A 20,215-nucleotide genomic window follows, 5' to 3' on the forward strand; every position below is an offset into this window, starting at 1 on the left:
TCTACCCCATCAGTCAGATGCACCATTCCATTGTGGGCCTAGGTCTCAAAAATCAAGTCAATCCGTGACTTGTGTGGGCCACACCACATACAGAAGTGAGGAGGGGTCGTGCACCATTAAAACATTCATAATCATTTTTTAGGCCCACCGAGATGTGGTTTGCAAATCCATCCCATCCATTATGTGTGTCCCACTTGGCTGAGGGTTCAGACCAAGTTTCAGCAGCATTAAAAACTCAGGTGGGCCCCACCAAGTGCTTTTATATGTTTTAACGGTGTCTTCACATGATTTTAGATGGTATGGCCCACCTGAGTTCCGTATACGACTGATTTTTGGGATATCCCATAATTTAGAGGGGACCCATCAAATGCACGGTGTTGATGGTCGACACACATCACGGTGGGGCCCACACAGCACATAGTACCTTTTCCCATATATATAGTACCTTTTCCCACACACACACACACACACACACACACACACATATATATATATATGCCATTGTGAGGGAATGGCATCGAAGTTATGATTATGATTACGAATACGATTTTAGATATGATGATACAAATGCGATAAGCAGACAAGTGCAGTATTTATGCATTATGCATTCAAGATTATAGATGCATAAATATAATATAAGTGTCACTTATTCGTGGGTCACAGTCTCTAATAGATATAGGACTATTCGGGATCAGAAGTCTACCATCCTAGAATCACTTTGCGCGATATGTATGAGATTAACGTGTGTTATGGCTCTTGGTACGAGGCTCTTATTGACCTGTGATAGTACGCACTGCGACTCGACCTTCATTATGCATTCCATTATAATATGCCTACTTATGATATCATGCATGTGATAACATGCTTAACATTAGTTTATTATGCTTATGTCTTTGATACTTTTCTTGATTAAGGAAGGTCCATGATAAGTGGTGCTCACCTTCTGGCACGCAGTATGATCCACGAGCTTGTTGCTCACACCCACATTTCTTTCGTGTTTTCAAGACATTACCAGGCTCGAGGTATCTACAGACATTGATAGATATCCTTATCATTACTTTCCTTCTATTTTAGAGTTTTAGACATCTGAACATGTTGTATTTTGGACTTCTTTGACCATGTGATCATTATGCGAAGTTGATATTTTGCATTTTCTTGTAGACTTAACTTGCTTAACAAAAAAAAAACCTCCATTGCAAGCCGAATTTGGAGTTCGGGAATTTATTAAACCCGTTTACCAAGTATGGTATGTGGTGAGGTAGTTTGAGCAACCTAGGATTGGCGCTCCAAAAGTTGGAGAGTCTGACCTCCGTTTATAGGGCTCAACATCCGGAATCAAGACTAAGTACCTGAGCGATGGTGTGGGTGATGTTATTTTTCCAATGAGGCAAATGTTGAATGTTGGGCTCGTCACATCCCTTCTCATCCAACACACAACAGTGAACTCAACCACCTGGCCTGTTAATGAGGATCATATTTGTTTCCCTACTTGACCATTGGCAGTGGGGCCATCATCTCCAACTAGTACCATCACCCGGTCCAAGCATTAAGTAGGATCGTTACAAATCTGTCTTCCCAATCTCGGCAGTAGAGGGTCTTGGCGCCCCCATAACTGCACTGCTCCTACTACTCTACCTATCAGAAGGGACCCATTAGTACCATTAACGGGCACAAAATCCATAATAGAATCTCTTGGATTCAGGGCATGCCTCTCACGGTCTCACATCCCATGATAATACCCATAACAGATACCCCGACTCCCCTGGATCTCGTCCAAGCATACGAACCAATAAGATCGCCCAAACATCATGATATGCTCATGCGTATGTGACATGGATGCTCATGTAATCAACTATTATGTAGTCGTCATATAAACCATGTCATGTACTGATGGCAGGTTAAAATGTTTTGCCACTTATGCAATTTATACCAAGTGTACCATGGGTCCTTAGACCCTGATCTCATAACCCATTGTTCATGTGAAGTTCATCTACGCCTTTTAACTTATTCATATATGGGCGGATCATAGCCGAAATATCCATAAGAAATGGGTCTCATCATAGGCTTAACCAAGGTCCAATAATCCTTAGTCCCTACATCATGGATACATCACATGCCATCCATATAATGCATATATCTCATGCCATCTATAACATGCATACACTATATGCCATCTACACCATGCATACCTCACAAACCATCTACATTATGCATACATCGAATGCCCTTATGGACTTATTACATTACTGCCAATTGTCCGAATCAAACATGAAGACTACCCATATATAAAATCCACATTCACATCAAACAAACCATACATTATGCACATGAGAGATGGGCCTGCCCATTTAGAGTTGTTGGGCATCAAAATACTTGAAAATCTCCTCAATTTTGGGTTCCACATGAGGCTCACACTCTAGCCCACTAATCTAGCATGTTTGGGCCTCGAAATGGCTCTACTTTGAGCCCAAGTACAGGCCTCATCATGCTACTCAAGTAATCTGTATCGTGGGCCTTAGAATGCATACATCAAAGTGGGCCACATGGGCTGCCAAAATAGAGGGACAACCTGAATATACAGCACATATAGTGGGCCTGAAAAGTTTCAACGGTGTGTATGCACACCACATGTGACAAAGCGGCCTATTTGGGCTGCCAAAATGGATGGACAACGAGTACAAAACACGTTCATCATAGCCAGTCCAATGGCGAGTGGCCCACACTCTAGAAACAACGTGGATAGGACACGTACATCATGTTTGGTCCTATAGTGCGGTCCACTAAGTTTTCGATCAAACTGGTATTAGTGTATTCCCTTCATCCGGGTCTAACCTGACCTTATCAACATGTGGAATGGCAGATAAACAACACTGTGGGTCCCATGGAGTTTTCAACGCCATTTCTAGTGGTGCAGCCCACATAAGACACCCTCAGCCCCAAATCATCATAACAAACTTGGGCGATATCATAGGGGAAGGTTATCATTCCCCATTGGAGTCCCCATTTTTTTGTTTAAGATTATTTTTTTCTTTTTTCTTTTTTAAATGTGTTATTGTAATTGGGGGTATAAGGAGAATGTTTTAACCTTTTGCATTAGACGTGGGGGGTGTTAGGCGTCTTGTATAGTTGTAGTAGGTGCCATGAGTTTGACCATAAGAGGCAGTGGCATCAGATAGCCCATTAATCCGCAAGGCATGAGAAATGGATGATTTGTAGTGACAGTGTTCATGATTCTCTAGTTACATTAAAGAATCGTTGCTTCCATTGGAGAGTTACTAAATATTTTGGGCTTTATCTGTGAGTAGATGTGAATACTTGCACACCGTACACCAAAAGAAAGTCAGGCCAAGTGGCTTTCATCAATGTCTAAGGGTTATTAGATTTCAAACTACAGTTTAGCACAGGCCCGCCCTTCATTGCATCCCTCGGAAAAACCCCTGATTGAAAGGTAAAACCTAGTGTTCGGTTGCGTAGCACATAACATATTTTGGTCCTTGGTTCTTTGTCTTTAAAGTATTTAGAATGAAGAGGCTCGTGAAGGTTGTAGCGTACACGGAACAATCGTTTCGACAATGCTTTGGGGTCTTACATGCCAGAGACGGGTGGAAGACGATCCTCTAGCTCCCATCATCTGGTGTCGGGTACCAACCATAAAGGAGTACGTGTACAATCTGAGGCATAGTTGTGTGAGGGGTCCATGCGGGTATTACTAATGGCAATACACTTGGGCACATGGCATCGGAACTTCAATTCATGAGACACCTAGTGGCGCAAGGCCTCTCCTTCACTAAGTTCCCTAGTGCATGGCACAGGGTTCTCCCAATGAAGGGGGCGGAAAATTCATGCAAGGTTAACCTCATGAGCATTTGCTTCTAAAGTTCCAAAGTCCAATTCTCTCTTGCATGTGTTTTCCAATTCATTTTCACTATCTTGTCCTCTATGTTTTTTTTTTTCTGAGTGCCCAAAGGATATTTATAGGCATGTGAGCCAGATTTTCTCAGGGCCTAGGGGCATGGGACTCTACGCTCATGTCATAAGGCCTTTTGTTGGTTTTATGCTTCCTCATTATGACGTGATGACATCATTGATCGGTGTAGTTGCTTGAGCTGAGTTAATATGGTGCCCATTTTGGCTAAGTACTAATTCATGTGTCAACACACGGTCACCAGTCTTTCAACTTCCAGTGCACCAGTAAATCATAAAACAATGGGCTACATTTAAAAAACAATGCCCAATAAAACCATTCTCAGGGGTCAATTTAATATTAAAAAAAAAAAAAAAAAAAAAAAAGCATTACCAAGGGTCCAAGTGAACCTTTTCTTTCAATTAAAGGCCTGCAAAAAAACATTAAAAAAACAACTGGCTCATAGGAGCCCTTGAAAACATCAGCAAAACATCATCCCTAGTGAAGTTAGCTCAAACAAAAATCCCAAGGATCAGGTTTCCAATAAAGTAGTTTTCTGATATGCTCTTGTGATCAATCAAATATTCCAAATAATAATAATAATTAAGGAGTGCTATTCCCAAGTATAGCCTCCCAGCAATTAAATTTCTTCTATGAAAATTTTCAAAAATTAATGCGCATGGCATCCTAGGCACTAAGAAGTCTTCTATACTTACCAGATGGGTACGAACACAACAGCAAACTTGTATTTTGGTTCTTCTGATCTTTCGATTTTACAGAAGTCACGTATAACATCAATAGAATTGGCTTGAACTTCCAGTGTCAGCCGAATCACACCATATTTGAATTAAGAGCAGGCTGTAATCTGGTAAGACAACAGCCTTTAATCAGTAGAAAGATCTATCACAACCCGAGTGTTGAAAACTAAAAGTTCAGATGGCAAAAGGTAACTCGAGTTTATGTAGTCAGGAATACCTGTTGAACCTAACAATCGCAGTACAATTGTTGGATCCTTGTTAGTCAGTGGAGTGTAGGGAGACTACCCATTTCGACAACTAGACTTGCAGGTGTTCCTAGGATAAGTGCCTAGTAAGGGAAATCATCTCTCTCGATCCAAGTACCATAGTCAGATCAGTGTAAGGCTGCCAGGCGGAGGATCAACTATTTTGCTGAAAATCCAGATTTACACATTCCAAAAACAAATACCAGTCACGATTGGAAGGTTGTGGTGGGATTCCCATATGACTGCAAAGCACAAGGGTGATCACCACATCCCCATCACCCTTAAGTACTCCCGAGTTCCTCTTTTGCCAAATGATCTACTGACAATGACACTATGGTTGGAATAGGCCTAGATGCTTCTACACTTTGACCAAAATGGTATGCCTATCTCTTTGGCATTTGGTTGTATCCAACTTCTGCCATAGAGGAACATCTATAGACACCTCGCCCGATATAAGGATACCTATTCGCTTGATCTGAAACAGCAATTGAAGTCAACTCTACAAGCACCCAAATCTTATACCAATTAGCCTGGAAACTCCCCTACACCCCCTATACTCAAACTCAGGGCAAGAATCAGAAAACGAGGTTGATAGAAATCTAATTCCCATCGGTAACCACAAGCCAATAAGGAGCTGCCTTGTGTCCGGATGTCCAAAATGCCTCAAGATTCGAGCATGGTATGGTAGCAAAAATTCCCACTACCACCTATTAAGATGGAATCCATGAGTTTCCTATCAAAAGAGTCTCGGGGTTCAAACCAAGCCAACTCAACAATTGGCTGGGATCCATTTCCTATCAATGGTAATTGGATTTCCCCCAGCATTACCATAAAAGGGGACTTAGAAAGTGATGAGAGAGAGAGAGAGAGAGAGAGAGAGAGAGAGAGAGAGAGAAGAGATCCCAGCCATCCAGCCTAGTCTCCCAATGATCTAAGCCATCCAACCCAACATCACATTGGCTCGAGCCTTCCCAATGGATCAGATCGAGTGGAATAGAGGTGGAACTTAAGATATCTAATCATTTCTATCACCAAAAGTGTCGGGTTTCTCACTTCTCTCATCTCTCGGCATGCTGCAATCCATTTTGATTTCTAGTTACAATATTTCAATTTTATATATCCTAGTATTTTTCTTTTTAGTCTTTACAATAATTATCTCATCAATCATGGTCAATTTCGAGTGCTTCGTCTCCATGGTCATGATCATAGTAGGGTTGCTTTAATTTCATCTTTCTAAAACTGAATAATCCCCAAAATTCCCCAAATCCAACTACGTAGAAACCATTGGTGAGTGCGGGCGAAGAAGGATGCCTAACCCCTTCACTTCTCCATCATCTAGGCCCGTATGCCAAATTTCCGAACATAGAACAATCACATGAGTCGCGCAAGTCAGGGAAGTCTTCGATTCCCTTAGCCATTGTGGGCTTATGGTATCTAGCTGACCATAGATTCTGAGATCATTGGCTAGTAGCAACTCCAAGTCTAAACCATACCAGAGTCAAAATCACCCGGACCATTAAAAAAAAAAGAAAAAGAAACACCAACGAGAGTGAAAGTGCACCACCGGTCTAGTGCAAGCGTGGGTGCGCACACACACACACTGATGATTTTAGCATCAAAATTAGGTTTTCTAAGCCACACAGATGTAAGAGAGCCCATTTATGCTATACACATTTAAAAGTTGCACAGGTGCAATCTAATCCATCCATCAGGTGACCCCAACCATGTAAATGCTATTATTTTTCCCAAACCCAACTAGAAACCTAGATCCAAAGACCCGCCGAGGGGTACCCAACGAATACATGAACCCGATATGATCTGAGCTCGAGTATCAAGAACTAGATCCAGACCCAAAGGGACCTAGACCCATCAAGACCTGAACCTAGATAGCCCAAGTATGGGCGCCTATAAGACCCCACCCAAACCCAACCCATTGACAACCCTCAAAGCATCAGAGCTTACAATTACCAAAAGACTGTTTGGACACCTACAAATGAGTTTATCAATTTTAGTTAACAGTAATTATGTATTAGAGACCAAGATCCCTAATACATAATCACCATAGATCAAGATCTCTAATTCATACTCTTGCTCTTGCTCCGGTGGTAAACTCTCAGGAGTTTCAACACCTGGTCAAGGGTTCGAGTACCCATAGGTGGTGAAATCCCCGGATCCTTATACAAACGTGTGTCAAATAAAAATAAATAAATAAATAAATATATATATATATATATATATATATATATATATATATATATATATATATATATATTTTTAAAGGATCTCTAATTCATAGTTCTTGTTAACTAAAATTAGATGAACTCAATTTTAGGCAGGAAGGATCGTCATTTCTTTCGTGCACTTCTTCCTTTTTCCCCTGAGAGATGCTAAGGATGCGTGCAAAATGTGCACCGTACAAAGCATCTATAGTGTTCCATGTCCCACCGTAGATGGACGACATGGAAAGTATCTCATTTATCAACCACCGGAGATCTCACCATCCATACAAAGTTTAGTTCAAGACAGCAGTTCAGGAAAACAGTTTCTGACTCATCCATATAAACAGTCCGGATCATCACGTCCTGCAAGCATCTCGGGGCGAGCTTCCTTAGCACGACCCCTTGCTTTTCTTCATTTCATCTACAAACCAAAGATCATTGAAATATATTGCAGGTTTCTTGCATTTTGGGGACATGAAACTGTTGAAACAGGAAGAGATTCTTCAGAAGCATTAACAAAACAAAAGGAAGAAGAAGAAGAAGAAGAAGAAGAAGAAGAAACACCAGCTTTCTCAGCCAAATCATGGAGATCCAGTTGCGCTTTACAGGAAATTATCATGGTTGGTTAGTCAAAACAAGTGAATCACTCAAAAGTCATCTGGAAGTTATATCAATTTGAGATACCTACTATGATGCAGAGACGTAGGTCAGTGGCAGAGATCCCAGGCGATATCTCATTTCTTTGAGTGTGCTTCAGCCAAGATCCACTAGAGGAGAAAGCGGAGTAGATGTGTAAGGGAAGATTGAGGGGACAGTTCAAGGGACATGCCGATGTGCTACATTAATGAGATCCAGGCTATTCATTAGATGGGACCCACCTCGAACATTCCCTGGCTCAAAGTCAGGGTAGTCCACTCATCAAGTAGGCAGTATTAGAAAAATACGGAGTTCAACATGTGAGCCACGTGATGAGTAGACAGTCCTATTATTTGGTCTCATCCATGCTCATGGTCAGCCCACCTGATGAATCACACATGTGCAATCACTTGTCATGTTAGTCTTTCCTCATGCAACTTGCCTTTGCATTTCTCATTGGGAAAAAAACAATGAGCAGGGTGGATTCATTCATCCTGGAGAAGGAAACTTCAACTATAGCTGTTTCCTGTTCAATTGGATAGCCGCAGAAATAATCATAGGACTGTCATCCGATAGAACATCAAGGACCCTAAGCAATGGACAGATTCGAAAGAAGGCACATGGTTTTTCTTTGATGAAGGATGTCAAAGAAATACAAACTTATTGGCTTAAATATTTCAACTATCCAGTGAGAGATTCTGTGACAAATGCATTCACAAATGCTCGCATAGTTGTATTACAAACAAGAGAAGATTGATCCATAGTTTCATCAGATTTTCATTTCTACAAGGCCATGATTCATTGATGATTGATCCATCCTATTGATCTAATGAGATCGACTCCCGACAAACCATACCTCCAAAATCTCCCACTTTGGAAGACCCTAGACATCCAATCCTTGACATTTATTTTCAATTGAATGTAGTCCATTCCTGTACTTCTTTTTACACTTTGATTGAGGAGCCTACATGGTTGGTCCACTGTGAGACCCATCAAATCAACAGTCACTGAAAAGTGGGACCTACTTGTACCAAACTGCGATAAAAGACACCAAATATAACTATTCATATCCTTGGGTGAAGGAGCAAATAATTCTTCTTGAGGAAACATGAGCAATCATGCCAATGTGCTGAAGAAAATAAGGCCATTATGTTGTCCACCATTGGCCGTTCAACGTGATAACGTCCCCCACCCACTTATGTTTTATTTGAAGTGGCCATGTGCAATATTTACAATAATGTCATTAGTAACAAAAGTAAAAATACTAACATGTCCTACAACTGAACTTTTTGTAAAATAGGCCAAATAAAGAGAGCTAAACACACAGGAATGGGCTGAGTTATGGTCCATAATACTCTCGCTCAAGTTGGAGCATATATATCACCAATGCCCAGCTTGACAGTGATGTAACCCAGGAGAGGATGACTAAGCTTTAGTAAACATATCTGCCAGTTGATCCTGTGATTTGACAAATAGCATACTAGTAAGCTTCTCCTTGATAAAGTGACAATTGACCTCAATATGTTTGGTTCTCTCACGACAAACATGATTGTTGGCAATGTGGAAAGCTGCTCAATTATCACAGTACAGCTTCATAGGAGCATCCACCACAAATCCAAGTTCGCCCATTAATGTCTTCAACCACATGAGTCCACATGTTGCATGAGCCATAGTCCTATATTCCGCTTCAACCATTGAACTAGCCACCAGTGTTTTTTATTTTTTACAATTCCAAGTGACAAGGTTACCCCCTATAAAAATACAGTAGCCAGTAGTCAACGCCTATCAAGTGGGGAGCTTGCCTAATCTGCATCCGAATATCCCCGTACACAAAGATGACCATTCCCCTTATATAGGATACGGCGACCAAGCACTGCCTTTAAATACTTAAGAATATGAAACACCACCTCCATATGAAGAGTTCAAGGAGCTTGCATGAACTGGCTGACCACACTTTATGTGGTATCGGGTCAAGTGATGGTCAAATATATTATTTTCCCACCAGATGGCAATATTTGGCTGGATCATTAGACAATTCTCCTTCCAAAATCAACTTCTGACTTGTATCCATAGGACTTTCAATGAGCTTAGCTCCTAGAAGACCCGTCTCCTCCAATAGATCCATCACATATTTTCATTGTAACAGATTAATTCCCAACACAAACCTTGCAACTTCAATGCCTAAGAAGTATCTAAGACAACCTAAGTCCTCTGTATAAAAATGTTTCCTCAAGAAATCTTCGACTTTTCAAGTCATGTACGATCACTACTCATGATAAAAATATCATTCACATGCACCACTAACATGATACTGCCTGCCTCACTCTTCCTTACAAACACATAATGGTCTGCTTGGCTATGCTTCATACCAAATTCAAGCACCACTTCACTAAACTTATCAAACGAAGCTCTTGGAGACTGTTTCAAACTATAGATTGATTTATTTTTTTTAAGGCCACATGCCTTGTCTAACTCCCCCCTAAGTAACAAATCCAGATAATTGCTCCATATATATTTCTTCAACCAAATTGCCATAAAGATATACATTTTTTTACATCAAGTTGATATAGAGACCAGTCCAAATATGCAACAATAGACACAATCACACGTATTGAATTGAAATTTGCAACTGGGGAGATTTTCTGAGTAGTCAACTCGTAAAGACAGAGAATATCCCTTTGCAACCAACCGCACTTTCAATTGATCAACTGAACCATCAGGGTAATACTTTACTGTATACACCCATCTGCATCCAACAAAATGCTTTCAAGCAAAGAGATCAACTAATATCGAATTTTGATTTTGATGCAGTTCAACTATTTCTTCTTCCATAGCTCCTTTCCACCTTTTGATGCAGGACATGAAAATTAAATATGATATGCGAGATTTCAGGCTTAAGATCACGTTAGTTCAGAAACAATTACGCAAATTCCATATCCCACATAAAAGTCCAAACATTCAATTAAGAGGAATCTATGCGGTCCAGGCCTACACATGATAGGGTAACCAAACGATACTTAAAGATACGAAATAATCATCCACACATGCATAGTAATCAGTCCCTAATCCAAGGGATTCACCAATTTCAAATCAAGGAACCCTAAGGTAAGAAAAGGGGCATAAAATTGGATATTTGAGTAATTTAGGGTTAGGTTTAGGGATTTTGAGTGAAAGCGGAGTGAAAGAGAGGAGAGAGACGAACCAGAGAAGTACCGCACGCGTGGACAACAACAATGGCCCAAACGCACATGCGTGTGATCTCAGTCGCACGTGTGTGGGGCCCACTATTCAGAAAAAGGCCACCTTGGCCCTAGCCAGCCAGGGATGGACTCCAAAACTCCCAAATCTCAGCTCAATCCGATGTACGAATTATGTGTGGTGCTCCGCCGAAGTTTCAGCCCTCCTGTAGGGCCAGATTCTGAAATTCTGCTGTGGGGAGGAGAATTGCTGCAATAGATGATTGATTCGAAGTCTATATGATGGGGTGAGATAAGAAGAAGGGATGGTAGAAGATGGGTAGTAGAGATGGCGATGGATGGGGGTGAATCAGGATAGATGTGGCTTCGCACCATAGTAGTTAACCCTTCGATGAAGGGAGGGCTTCGCACCCAATTAGGCTTCACAACTCAGAGAGTAGGAAAATGCGAATTTTTATTAATCTTCAATCAATTAAAAAAAAGCTACAAGGGGTGCCTATTTATAAGAAAACCTTATACCCTAAAACTCGCGCCATGTGCGCAACCTATTACTTGTCGATGAAGTAAACCAAAATAAAAACTAATCAAAGAAATATAAAGCATCCATGATGTTCTAAATAACATTAATAAGCAAAACCTAAAATATGAAATCAATCTGACTAGTGGGCTACGATCATGAGATCCCATGATGGGCTTTTCTTGACTAACAGGCCCACTCTTTTGAATCAAAACTTCATCTTCTAGGTAGGAGGCTCTCCCTGGACGTCGTCATCGATCCAGATCGACGGTGGGGCCCTCCCTCTGGCGTACGTGCGTAGGGGGGGCGGCGTGAGTGCGCGTGTTCGCGTGATGTCCCCATCAATTCTCCCCGGCTGCGAAGATTTCACCACTGGCGAAATAAAACTCCTGAACCGCTGTAGGATGTCAGGATCAAGTCTCTGAAGCTCATCCTCAGTGAGCCACGTGCTGTCTGAAGTTGGGTGTGACTTCCATTTAACCAGGTACTTCTGAAACCCGTCATCTGACGTTGAAACTATCTGATGGTCTAGGATATCTTTTATTTCCTTTTTGGATGTGTGAAGGTTAGGTATGGGAGGTAGAGGCTGGAAAAATGGGTCGAGAAGGATAGGTATGGGAAGTAGAGGCTGGGAAGATGGGTCGGGATGGATAGGTATGGGAGGTAGAGGCTGAAAAAATGGATTGGAAAGGGTAGGTATGAGACATAGAGGCTGGAAAAATGGGTCGGGATGGTTAAGTATGGGAGGTAGAGGCTGGAAAAATGGGTCGAGACGAGTAGGTATGAGACGTAGAGGCTGGAAAAATGGGTCAGGAAGGATAGGTATGGGAGGTAGAGGCTGGGAAGAAAGGTCAGGAAGAGTCGGTATGGGAGGTAGAGGCTGAGAAAATGGGTCGGGAAGGGGTCATGGTTCAAGGGACAAATATGGGGAATGAAGACGGGTAAGCGATGGGCCGAACAAAGTATTAGTGGTCCCCTGAAAAGTAACTAGATCTTCCAAGTTGAATGTGGAACTAATTCCCATAGAAGGTGGAAGATCTACCTCATACACATTGAGACCGTTTCATTTTATAATTTTGAAGGGTCTAGCGCTACGTACGTGTAACTTACGAACGGCCCTCGGAGGGTACCATTCGGGCCAGATGCGGACTATCACAAAGTCCCCAATATTGAATTCTTTGAAACATTTATGTTGGTTTGCAAAAAATTTGTAATGTTCATTACTAGTAGTGATCTTCTGCCTGATTTCTTGATGTCATGAATGAATGTGATGCGCAAAAGACTCCGTAGGCTCTGACACCCTATGGAACAGTGACATAGGGACAAGATCAATAGGTTTCCCAAGTTTATAAACAGTAACGACTTCATAAGGACTGAGACCTGTGGACCTATCGACAGAACTATTAAACACAAACTCGGCTGTAGGTATTACAGTGTCCCATGTTCTGGTGTGCTCTATATCCCTTCTAGGGGGAGACTCATCCGGTAGATCATCAGGAAAGATATCACGTAACTCATCCATTATTAGAATGGCCTTAGTGGGTAATTCTACACTAGCGTCTAGTACACTCTCTCCAGCCACAAGGCCGCACATGTCGTACGCCCTCAAAATAGTGGTCTTGATGTCTCTCATAATTGATTCCTTCACCAACTTCATTCATTGGTCTATCCACCAGGCCACCTGCCTGAGATGGGACATCTATCCTAATAGTGGGGTTTGTCTTGTCGATGGTCTTTAGTCAGGTAATGCGAACAACAAGTTGTTCTAAGTATTGGTCCATTTCCAAGTGCTTAATCATAAACTCCAACTTTTGGGACAGCTTGTTTAGTGACTCTTGCAATTGTTTCATGTTTAGTGTAGGGTGTCAACCAAAATTCAGCAATATAGTTGTCAAAATATAAGAACTTTTTTTAAAAAAATAATAATAAAAGAAACAACCTAGTTTCAAAAAACGAAAAGGAAAGTTTTTAAAACAAGTTAGGAAAGTTTCTAAAAAAAAGCAACCTAGTTTCTAAAAACGAAAAAGAAAAGTTTCTAAGAAAAACAAATTAGGAAAGTTTCTATAAAAAACAAATTAGGAAAGTTTCTAAAGAAAAATAACCTAGTTTCTAAAAACGAAAAAGGAAAGTTTCCAAAAAAAAATTAGGAAAGTTTCTAAAGAAACAAATTAGGAAAGCTTCTTAAAAAAAACAAATTAAAAAGTTTCTTTTTAAAAAAAAAATAAAAATAAAAAAAAAATAAAAAAAAGAACCTAGTTTCTAAAGAAAAAGAAAAAAGGAAAGTTTCTAAAAATAGAAAGTAAGTTTCGAAAAAAGAAAAAGGAAAGTAAACTAGTTTCTAAAAAAGAAAAAGGAAAGGAAATTAGTTTCTAAAAACAGATTAAGAAAGTTTCTAAAAAAAAAAAAATGGGAAAGTTTCTAAACCTAGAAATAGAAAACTAAGTTAATTTCTAAAATAATTCAAATAAGGAGATAACAAAAAATTTCAGCAGCTTATTTTAGGGTTTATGGACCTCTAAACAGCCATATATGATGAGAATTGATGCGTAATGGACATAAACAACCAAACCCTAAACATGTAATGAATTCCCCTACAAAAACCCCAGGCTTTAATACCAAATTTGATGCAGGACATGAAAATTAAATATGATATGCGGGATTTCAGGCTTAAGATCACGTTAGTTCAGAAACAATTACACAAATTCCATATCCCACATGAAAGTCCAAACATTCAATTAAGGGGAATCTATGCGCGTCCAGGCCTACACATGATAGGGCTGGATCAATAAAAATTATGAACCAAACGATACTCAAACATAAGAAATAATCATCCACACATGCATAGTAATCAGTCCTTAATCCAAGGGATTCACCAATTTCAAATCAAGAAACCCTAGGGTAAGAAAAGGGGCATAAAATTGGAGATTTGAGTAATTTAGGGTTAGGCTTAGGGATTTTGGGTGAAAGCAGAGTGAAAGAGAGGAGAGAGACGAAGCAGAGAAGTACCGCACGCGTGGACAACAACAATAGCCCAGACGCACATGCGTGTGATTTCGGCCGCACATGTGTGGGGCCCGCTATTCAGAAAAAGGCCACCTTGGCCCTGGTCGGCCAGAGATGGACTCCAAAATCCCCAAATCTCAGCTCGATCCGATGTACGATTTGTGCGTGGTGCTCCGCCGAAGTTTCAGCCTTCCTGTAGGGCTAGATTCTGAAATTCTGCAATGGGGAGGAGAATTGCTGCAATAGATGATTGATTCGAAGTCTATATGATGGGGTGAGATGAGAATAAAGGATGGTAGAAGATGAGTAGTAGAGATAGCGATGGATGGGGGTGAATCGAGATAGATGTGGCTTCGCACTACGGTAGTTAACCCTTCGATGAAGGGAGGGCTTCGCACCCAATTAGGCTTCACGACTCAGAGAGTAGGAAAACGCGAAATTTTTATTAATCTTCAATCAATTTAAAAAAAAAAGCTACAAGGGGTGCCTATTTATAAGAAAACCTTATACCCCAAAACTCGCGCCATGTGCGCAAACTATTACTTGGCGATGAAGTAAACCAAAATAAAAACTAATCAAAGAAATCTAAAGAGTCCATGATGTTCTAAATAACATTAATAAGCAAAACCTAAAATATGAAATCAATCTGACTAGTGGGCCACGATCATGAGATCCCATGATAGGCTTTCCTTAACTAACGGGCCCACTCTTTTGAATCAAAACTTCGTCTTCAAGGAAGGAGACCCTCCCTGGATGTCGTCATCGATCCAGATCGACGGTGGGGCCCTCCTTCTGGCGTACGTGCGTAGGGGGCAGCATGAGTGCGCGTGATGTCCCCATCACCTTTCATACTTTAGAAAATCCTGGAAAGAATGAGAGATAGACATAGACGACGACAACAAGGCAAACTGACGGAATGAAGGAGATAAATCAGTAAATGAAACAACGTTGGAAATAGGATGTTGTGTATAAGAATGTGTTTCCTTACTAAGTGCAATAGGTAAATTACCTTCATTAGGAGATGTAGAGAGAAACTTTGAAGGGTGAAGATCTGTCAACAGATCAAGAGGATTGGAAGAAGGCATGACTAAATATACTCCCTCTCCATGCTTGGAACATCTAGAGTAAACTTGTAAAGGTTTATTTGTATGTTGCAAAGGTATCTCTCCAAAAATACCCATAGAAACATTTGGTACAACAGGTAAAGTAGTAATGGGATTCGCTTCAAGTTGTAAAGATTTTCCTCCCTTGGAGAAATACGAAGTTTGTTTTAAAAATGTGACATCTGCTGACACATCTTTTGCGAGAAATAAGATTGTAACACTTGTATCCTCTTTGAGTACGAGAATAGCTGGGAAAGATAACAATTGATCACCCTGAGCAAGGTGTTCCATATTCATTACGATATGCCCATAAAGGCCGATACGTATAGGTAACGGCCATGACCGTTACACGATACAGGGGTGAAATGAGGCAATTGGTTTTTTGAGACCGTATCAGTCGTTACAGTGATCGTAAAGGCTGTTACAGGGCATAACGACTGTTACCCCTATAACGGTCAAAAAACGACCACTTTATTTTCTATTTAAATCCATTTTTCTCCTCTCTTCTTCACTTTTCTTATTCTAAAAACTTTCCTAGATTATTTTATAATAGATTTCAACCACTCTTACTATAGTTTTCAAGATTAAAACCATAGATTTAAGTTATTTGAGCGAATAGAAGCTCCGATGGCCTTTTTTTCAAAAAATTAAAAAAGTAGTATTTATGACTTTTTTCTAATTTCTAGTTTTAATGCTTGATTGTAATGTGTAAACATTATATACATATAATCATATTCACAAATTCACTAGATAGCCCGATACAACATTCTCACCAAAGAGTAGACCGTTACACTACCATAAACATGTTCAAGGAAAAAAAAAAAAAAACATATTTGTAATATTTACATTATTCTGGATTTTTTAGATATTTTTCAGAATTTTTCGGGCAAAAGAAAATTTCCAACCATTACGATGGTTGTAACGGTCATTACGCAACGTCCGATACCCATATCGGTAATGGTGGTGACCGTTACGGCCACCGTTACCGATACGGAATATCTTGACCTTGAGTTTAAACTTTTCAGAATATCTTGACCTTGAGTTTAAACTTTTCATGCATAAAACACAACCAAATACTTTTGGTGGGACAAAAAAAGTGGGGATGTTAGGACATAAAACAAAAAAGGGATTTTCCATCTAAGACGGATGAAGGAATCCTATTTATAAAATAGCATGCAGTTAAAATTGCATTACTCCAAAATATTTTAGGAAGCTTCACATTCAATAACAATACCCTAGCGACTTCAAGTAAGTGACGATTCTTACGCTCGGCTACCTTATTTTGATGCGGTGTATGTGCACATGATGTTTGGTAAATGATGCCATGAGATGAAATACATGAATTAAAATCATTGGATATATATTCTCTACAATTATCAGAATGTAGAACACGCCTTAAAATGAAATTGTCTCAATTTCCATATGAAATTCCTAGAGAGAGAGAGAGAGAGAGAGAGAGAGAGAGAGAGAAAACACCTCTCGCCTATCTTTCATCAAATATAACCAAGTCATTCTAGAGTAATCATCCACAAATATAACGAAGTACTCGAAGGTTGATAAACTAGTAAAATGAAATGGACCCCAAATATCCGAATGTACTAAACAAAAAGGTTTATCACCCATTTTGTTAAGATGAGGAAGAATGGGCACTCTATGGTGCTTGCTTAACTCACAAGCTTCACACTGTAACTCGGAAACATGCAACAATGACGGAACTAGACTTTTCAAACTACTTAAAGAGGGATCGAACCTGACAATAAAAGGGATATTAAACTTCACGATCAAGATTAGTAAAGTTACTCTAGATTTTCCTTACTTCAGTTAGTCCACGATCAAGATAGTAAAGTTCATTTGCTTCCTACCCTCCACCAATCATCCTCCATTTCTTTAGATCCTGAAATTGACAATAAGAGGGATAGAACGTGACAGAACAATTTAGAGACTTGGTTAGCTTATTCACTGATAATAAACTTAAAGGAAATTTAGGAATATAAAGTACTGACATAAGTGAAAGTGACAGGGTGGGACGAGCAGTGCCCAACCTAGACACATGGGTTGATGTACCCTCTATTAAAGTGATAGAAGAAATAGGTGACAATTTGATTAACTGAGACAATTCAGTTTGTTTACTAGGCATATGATCAGAAACACCTGAATCAATGACCCAAGGGGTATATCACTTGATGCAAGACATTGTACTTGATTGAGCAAAAGCTATTGAGGAGGATAATGTGAGAGTGGAACAATCCTTCAGAAGTCTAGCATATTCCTCCTTAATCAAAGTAATTGTCTCACCTAAGGTACTCAGCTAAAAAAAAACAGAGGGAATAGGCTTAGGAGCATAACCTTTGGTGCCACCATATGAACTTGACTTTCCCAAGCAAGTTTGCTCACAAGATCCCAACATGTATCAACTCTATAATTACTAATACCACAATGAGTACAACGTCAGTTCCCCCGACCACGACTACTATTGAAATTTGCACTGCGACCTCCCTAATTATTTCTACCTCCCCTTGAATCTCTGCCACCAACTCAGCCATCATGTGCACAACCTCGACTCCCTCATCATCTCTACCAGACATAGAAACAAGAGTTGAACGATCTGAAGGAGATGAACCCTATACACTAACTACACGTTGAACACAAGCAAATGTCTTCGTAATAGATAGAATCTCACTACCTCCAAGAAATTGGGCATGAACATGTTTAAACTCAAGACGAAGTCCAGAGAGGAATTTAGCAACACATAATTCCTCTCTATCATCTCATAATATCATAATCAAGGGTCAATGGCCAGTATACATATAATTCTTCCCACATTTCTCTCAAAGCTGAGTAGTATTAGTCATACTCGTCTCCTTGTTGTAGGGTAAATATGTTTTGAAACAACTTAAAGATTTGTGTTAAGTTCTTTTCACCCAAATACATTTCTATCAAAATTTCCCATACTTTCTTCATGGTTTTGAGAAGATAACATTTGTGTTGATCTAAGGCTCTATACTATTCCAAAGTAGAGCTCTAATTTTTACATCCTCTGCCACCATATCTTCATATTCAGATGAACTTTCTTTAAGTTTGGGGGAAGTCAAATATTTCATCTTTCTTTTTCTTGTGAGAAATACCTCTACTGATGTAGCCCATTGAAGGTAATTTGATTCATTGAGTTTGGTTAATGTAATCTAGAAGTTCATTGACGTCGATGGAGACAGAATATTTTACTTGGCTGCATTCTTTGTATTCGTAAGTTTAGGAGAATGAAATAAATCACTAAGAGAATAATATTTGATTTGAACTTACCAACAAGTATATTAGAATCCGATGAACACCGACGGACGATGGTTCAACGCCACTTCTTGCCTCAACACCTTGACACACGCACACACTGGTTCTTCACCACTTGTCATACCCACATTCAACGCATATTAAACTTCTTCAAATCTTACCATAAAAACCTGGCCACATACGTATGATACCCTACTTTATCCATTACAACGGATATAGGTGAAAGAGGGCATCACACACCTTCACGAACCGAAGGAAGAAGGGGAGAGAGAGAGAGAGAGAGATGTTAGGGTTTGGATGTCCCCCAATCTCTTATGTTTTATTTGAAGTGATTTTGCAATTGTTGCAATAATGCCATTAGTAACAAAAGTAAAAATACCCAACATGTCCTACAACTAAACTTATGTAAGATAGGATAAGTGAAGAAAGCTAAACACATAGTAATGGTGTAACACTCACCACCAAAAATATTGTTGAGGGCGTACATCAATTACAGAAGCAACAACATTCAAATCGTTTAGGTCTACCAGTCACAATGCCCATCAATTTCTCCAAAATATTCTTCTTAAGAAGCCGCGTTTACGTACATTGGAATCCTTATCTGAAACATTACAGGAATGCGAAAGTTACAGAATCTGCACATGGCAGTTTGAAATGTAATAGGAGATGGAGAGAGACATACCTTTTAATCTTCCAGCTGCATATAAAGCTTCTTCTGCAATAGGTTTCCATTGTTCGGCACACGAGTAGTTTATGCCCAGACCAACACTCAGTCCTCTTAAGAGATGCACTGTTCGGAGAATTGAAAACAGCTCCTCCGGAAAAGTCTAAAAACAGAAATGAAAACGATATAGAATGTAATGGAATAAATCAGCATGAAGCAAACAAATCCAACTCCTAAATCCAGCTTTATTTGGGTGTCCCAAAACACCTGAAATGTGCAACATGAACATAGTTATGTATCTATGTTTGGATGCAGATTCATGTATATGCATATGTTTTTGTGCTTATGCATGTAAATGTTGTTCATCACATTATAGCTGACCATATTAGAGTAACAGTACCTCAATCTTATCCGCTGCATATGCAAGGAGTTACTTGATTTTATATATATATAGCTCACCGTCCAACTAATCAAGATGACAGAAGTTTCTTCCCAAAGTCTCGCTTGGTTTAGACAGGTGCATTTGTTTTTGCAAATCATGCATCTTCTCATCCATGCACTCCTTGTGAGTATTGATTCAGAAGCCATGGATCACATGACAGGTGTGTTGGATCTTTCTTTCACTGTATCAACTTTTTCTCAGTTGTGATACCATCAGAATAGTTGATGGGACTCCAGTTCCAA

At 39.8% G+C, this 20,215-nt stretch overlaps 2 protein-coding genes across 2 annotated transcripts in view; both read right to left on the minus strand.

The window, feature by feature from the left end:
- Positions 1-8,311: 8,311 nt before the first annotated feature.
- LOC131239890 (uncharacterized) lies at positions 8,312-16,593 on the minus strand. The gene is made up of 2 exons (XM_058237799.1): positions 15,323-16,593; positions 8,312-10,607 (listed from the first exon to the last, which is right to left on the minus strand). The coding sequence occupies exons 1-2, from the start codon at positions 15,877-15,879 to the stop codon at positions 10,529-10,531; spliced, it is 636 nt and encodes a 211-aa protein (XP_058093782.1). The 5' UTR covers positions 15,880-16,593; the 3' UTR covers positions 8,312-10,528.
- Positions 16,594-17,070: 477 nt separating this feature from the next.
- Positions 17,071-20,215, minus strand: part of LOC131239891 (uncharacterized) — an 86,662-nt gene continuing 83,517 nt past the window's right edge. The window contains exons 11-13 of the mRNA XM_058237800.1: positions 19,550-19,694; positions 19,327-19,468; positions 17,071-17,476 (exon numbers count right to left, since the gene is read on the minus strand). Coding sequence (XP_058093783.1) covers positions 19,410-19,468; positions 19,550-19,694 — 204 coding nt within the window. The 3' untranslated portion in view covers positions 17,071-17,476; positions 19,327-19,409. The remainder of the gene's footprint in view (positions 17,477-19,326; positions 19,469-19,549; positions 19,695-20,215) is intronic.

The sequence above is a fragment of the Magnolia sinica genome, chromosome 3 (assembly GCF_029962835.1).
Source record: "Magnolia sinica isolate HGM2019 chromosome 3, MsV1, whole genome shotgun sequence".
Lineage (NCBI taxonomy): Eukaryota > Viridiplantae > Streptophyta > Magnoliopsida > Magnoliales > Magnoliaceae > Magnolia > Magnolia sinica.

Coding starts and splice junctions, on each gene's coding strand:
- LOC131239890 (XM_058237799.1), bottom strand. CDS start 15,879: ATGAATATGGAACACCTTGCTCAGGGTGATCAATTGTTATCTTTCCCA. Junction 10,608..15,322: donor GATTTTCTAAAGTATGAAAG/GTGATGGGGACA, acceptor CTGCATCAAAAG/GTGGAAAGGAGCTATGGAAG.